Source organism: Benincasa hispida, chromosome 5 (assembly GCF_009727055.1).
Source record: "Benincasa hispida cultivar B227 chromosome 5, ASM972705v1, whole genome shotgun sequence".
Taxonomy (NCBI): domain Eukaryota; kingdom Viridiplantae; phylum Streptophyta; class Magnoliopsida; order Cucurbitales; family Cucurbitaceae; genus Benincasa; species Benincasa hispida.
In genome coordinates, this window is record NC_052353.1 from 33,355,010 (window position 1) to 33,359,963 (window position 4,954).

Consider the following 4,954-nt stretch of genomic DNA (forward strand, 5'->3'; position numbering starts at 1 on the left):
ACCAGCCATACTCTCCATGTAGAGCTATACTATAGCAAAAGAGCTCATAAACAAGTCATTCCCATATTTTGATGACTTTCCTATGCCTTCGACAAGGACCGGGCAACTAGAGAAGGGGCAGAGACACCTGCCTCAAATGTGTCAGAGCGTATGCATGAAGGTGCTCCAACTGGCGATTCACAAGAACATGACTTGTCAAAAGATGAGTTTGATGGAATCCCGACTGCTCTTGGTTTCAAAGGAGGAAATTCATCAAAGGGTAGTAAGAGAAAACGTTATGGATATCAGTCTGGGTTGGTTGAGGTTTTTAAGAATGCAATGGACTTTGCAAATGACCAACTGAAGTCCATTGCTGAATGGCCGAAAGAGCAGTGTGTAACAAAGGTTGAGCTATATGCCAAGGTTGTGAATGAACTTAACGATATTCAAGAACTGCAAACCCGATAGAACGTGAAGTTTAAGAATATCATATTCCACTAGGGTTGGTAGAATTCCTCATGGGGCCCCGCCCCGATCGGGGTGGGGAATCCCCGGTTACCGGGGATGAGGTCAAATCGGGAAAATTTTTTGGGGCCTCGTCCGGGGATGGGGACGTTATCCCCGTCCCGATTTGATATATTTATATTTTTATCATTTTATAAATATATATTTATAATATATAGAATAACTTATTTTTATGTGTGTTTATAATGTATAGACTTATAGTTTTGTGGAGCACAATATTAAATATCTAAATGGGGAATCCCCGCGGGGAATTAGTGAGGGATTACTTGCGGGGAATTAGTAGAGGAATCCCCACGGAGAAATGGGGAATGGGGCCCCGTGAGGACCCTGTTTCCCCGACAGGGAATCCCCGCCCCCGTCCCCGCCTTCAAATGGCGAGACGGAGGCAAGGATGGGGGGAGAATTTCCCCCATGGGGCCAGGGGCGGGGAGCCCCTCCCCCCCCCCCCCCCCTCCGGCCTCCTCGACCCTGTTGCCACCCACTAATTCCGCAATATGCTTATAATATGGAGAGTTTTTTTTGTCTGTTCCAGCAGATATGAAATTGGAGTATTGCGAGCTTCTTCTTCGAGACAACGTCTGACCAACTATTCTCATCACCTACTTTTCCATGTTAATTTAGACATATCAAATTATGGCTTGTACTTTATAATATTTTTTATGTTTCACTACCGTACTATTTCATGGACATGAATGTGATTTGGTTTTCTTTTTTTGCTGTTTGTGAAATTTCTCTATCTTTACATACATCAATGTGTTGGATACTGATTAATATCCTTTGAAGTGAATGGAATTGTATTTGCTGCATGCTCACAAAGTTTGATACGTCAAATAAGGTTAGAAATGGTGGAATGAGGATAATGCAACGTTCAACACATTTTATACAAATTGGTGGAACAAACAATTTTATTTAGGTTCGTGAAAATATGATATTTCATTTAATTTTTTTTCCCTTTTATATATAGATTAGAAGAATCAATTGTGATATATAATAAGACAACATGCATTTAGTTTACGTACTGTTATAACCAGTTATTATAATAATTTGCATTCCAAACACAGATTATTGTAACCCGACTATAATGACCTACACAAACACATACTATTTTACCACAGACTAAAACCTGCACACTAAATACAAACTACTATACCACAAACTATAATAACACAGACTAAAATAATCTGCACTCCAAACTATTATAATATAGACTAAAATAATTTACACACAAAATACAGACTATTATAACCCACAGACTATAAATATTGATTATTATAATCTACTCAACGCCCTAAATGCCCCCTAAGTTGTCAATAGTTTTACTATGGCATAACATGAGTTAAAATAACCTTTACTCCCTCTTATTTTAACACATGTCCCAAATGTTAAATGAACTATCATAGCTCATTGAACCTACTCCAAATTGGAGCACCAAACACGCTTTAATATTTAGAAAAACTTATATACCAACTTTTGTGGTTAGACTAAACAAAACAAGGAACATGCCAAACAATATCCAATATACACCCTTTTGCCAAACGGTAGAACTTAGGTTAAAATATAATTTGTCTATTTTTTTTTTCTTTTTTCTTTTGAACAACATTTTAGTCTATATATTTTGAAATTTGTTAAAATATCATCTTAAATATCTACTTCGAATTTTGTTCAATTTTAGTCCTTGTACTCTCAAATGTTTTAATCCCTATACTTTCGATCTTAAATTTAGTTCATATTGTTTGTTTGATTTTTCAAAAACTTTTAGTAATTTATTAGCAATTTCCCTCTAAATTTTAAAAACATATTCACATATCATATTTCCTTACATGAAAATTACTATTATTATTTAGTCAATGCAATAAAAATAAATTTTGAAGGACTAAATTTAAGATCTATTAAAAGTAGGACTAAAATAAGACATTTAAAAATATAGACTAAAATTGAACCAATCTCACAGTACACAAACCAAAATGACATTTTTTCTGAAATTTAGCTTTCAATTCAAGACACCACAGATTTCCCATAATAGCATCTCAATCTTCTATCTACCTTTTGTCTCATTGAAAGTGCCTTTGTTCTTATTTTTATTTTTGTACACAGGATTTGGCTTAACCAACTTTACAACAGAGAGATTCCGACGGCTTCAACCCAGCTTCAATCATCTCTTTAAGTAAATGTTTTGCCTCGGTCGACTTCCCTTCGTTGCAGAGGACTGCAATGGTGAAACTGTAACTAGCCACACTTGGAGTTACTCCTTTTTTAACCATCTCTTCAAGAAACTTTAAGGCCTTGTAAGAGTTGCACTCTTTGCAGTATCCATTTATCATTGTGTTATAGATAACATCATTAGGCTCCAAATGCATCTCTACCATTGATTTGTACAGTTTTGATGCCTCTACCATATTACCTTTCATACATAAACCATGGATTAGGACACCATATGTATGCTGATCAGGGACTGAACCAATTTTCTTCATGAGACGAAACATCTCATAGGCTTTCTCTACATCATCGGATCGGACAAACGCATGCATCAGAATTGTATATGTCACTTTAGAGGGAGAAATGCCTCTATCCTCCATCTCTCTCACTAACTCCGAAACCACAGACGAATTTCCTACTTTAGAGAAACCCGCAATTAAAATATTGTAGGTCACAGAAGTTGGAGACTGACCAATCAACTTCATCTTATCAAAGTAACTTAAGGCTTTGTCCAACTTTCCAGTGTTACACAACCCATCTATCAACAAATTAAATGTTCTAGTAGTTGGATTTATATGAGCTTGTTTCATTTGTTCTAACAGCCATTCAGCTTTCGAAACTTGTCTCTTACGACATAACCCACCAATTAGAATATTGTATGTGATTACATTACATGACACCCCTCTTGTAGACATTTCATCAAACAACTTAAATGCAAGGCTCAACTTCCCATCCCTACAATATTCATTAATAAGACTGTTGTAAGTATATAAAGTGGGTAACACCCCAACAAGCTTCATCTTCTCATAAAGCTCAAAACCATCTTTCTGATATCCTTTCTTGAAAAATCCATTAATCATGACAGTATAAGTATAATGATTAGCAACCAAACCAAGGTCATCCATCCTAGAAAACAATACTTTAGCTTGTTCAATGTCACCATTTTTACAACAAGCATCAATCAAGATAGTGTATATAACAACATTAGCAGACAAGCCCATCCTTTCCATTTGAGCCAAAAGATCAAAACCTTTGCTTATATTTCCATTTTCGCAAAAGGCTTTAATCGTAATCCCAAAACTATACACATCAAACTGAGTCCTCTCCAAAAATTCAGAGAAAAACCACCAAGTTCTATGCAAATTGCCTGATTTAGCAAGTTGACCCAACACATTATTGAAAGAGGATGAACTGGGACAATACCCTTTAAGGACCATTAGTTTAAAATTGTGAAGGGATTGTTCTAATGGTTGAGATTGAAGAGAAGCATTGATAATTGCATAATGAGAAAATCCACAGGCCGAATCATAATTAAGATTTGGTTGTGTTGAATAGGTTAAAATGGAAGAATTAGTGAAGAAAGACGAGGTGATCCTATTAGGAAGAAATGGGTTTACGAAGCCAATGGATTTGGACACCATAAATACAAGACTAAATCAAAATAACTTATAAAGAGAAGAAAAGAATAAGAAATTGACCTCCAGAACTTCCCGAATCTTAAACAATGTTGTCAAAATCATCAACCAGAGGAATCAGAGACTCTTCAATAACAATGACGATGAAGTTGAATTGGAAACTGGAAGTGCTGATTTCTGGAAATTTGAGAGCACCGTGGCTTATTACGATCAAGAATGAAGTAAAAGCACATTTAGCTGCAGCTAATTTTGTAGGAAACACTTCTGAAATGATGCCCTAGAAGTGAAATTTGAGAGAATTTTTCCAATTGCTTCACAATTTTTTGTTTTGATATATCCAGTTGCATCCATCCCGTTCTGTTGTTATCACGTATATGGGGAATGTGAGAGAGTTTTATTGATTTATTGATTGAGATTTTCGAAAATAGAAAAATACGAAAATTATTTATATAAAATAGTAAAATTTAATCTTTTATCTTATAAAAACTGATAGAAGTTGAAACGTATAGAAGTCTATTATTATACTATGTGATAGACGTTGATAGAAACTTATCACTGTCTATCATTTTTTTTTATTATTTTGTAAATAATTTGATATTTTTTTTTATCATTGAAAATTTTCTTTTATTTTTAAAATTAAAAAAATACCTTTTTGGTCCCTGAATTTTTAAGAATAGGATGTCTTTGATCCTTCAAATGGAACATTTTAGTCTTTAAGTTTTCAAAAATAGGTTTAAAAGATCCTTCAATTAATAAATCTATTGAATTTAGACATAAAATTAATTAAAATTATGACATGTCAAGATGATTTGAGAAAAAAATATTTTTTTAATACTTTT

General features: G+C 34.3%; 1 protein-coding gene across 1 annotated transcript; it reads right to left on the reverse strand.

The window, feature by feature from the left end:
• Positions 1-2,417: 2,417 nt before the first annotated feature.
• On the reverse strand, positions 2,418-4,486 carry LOC120077173 (pentatricopeptide repeat-containing protein At4g11690). The gene has a single exon (XM_039031078.1). The coding sequence runs from the start codon at positions 4,119-4,121 to the stop codon at positions 2,607-2,609; it is 1,515 nt and encodes a 504-aa protein (XP_038887006.1). The 5' UTR covers positions 4,122-4,486; the 3' UTR covers positions 2,418-2,606.
• Positions 4,487-4,954: the final 468 nt, after the last annotated feature.

Bases quoted from the DNA above. Each gene is read 5' to 3' on its own strand.
- LOC120077173 (XM_039031078.1), bottom strand. From the start codon at position 4,121: ATGGTGTCCAAATCCATTGGCTTCGTAAACCCATTTCTTCCTAATAGG.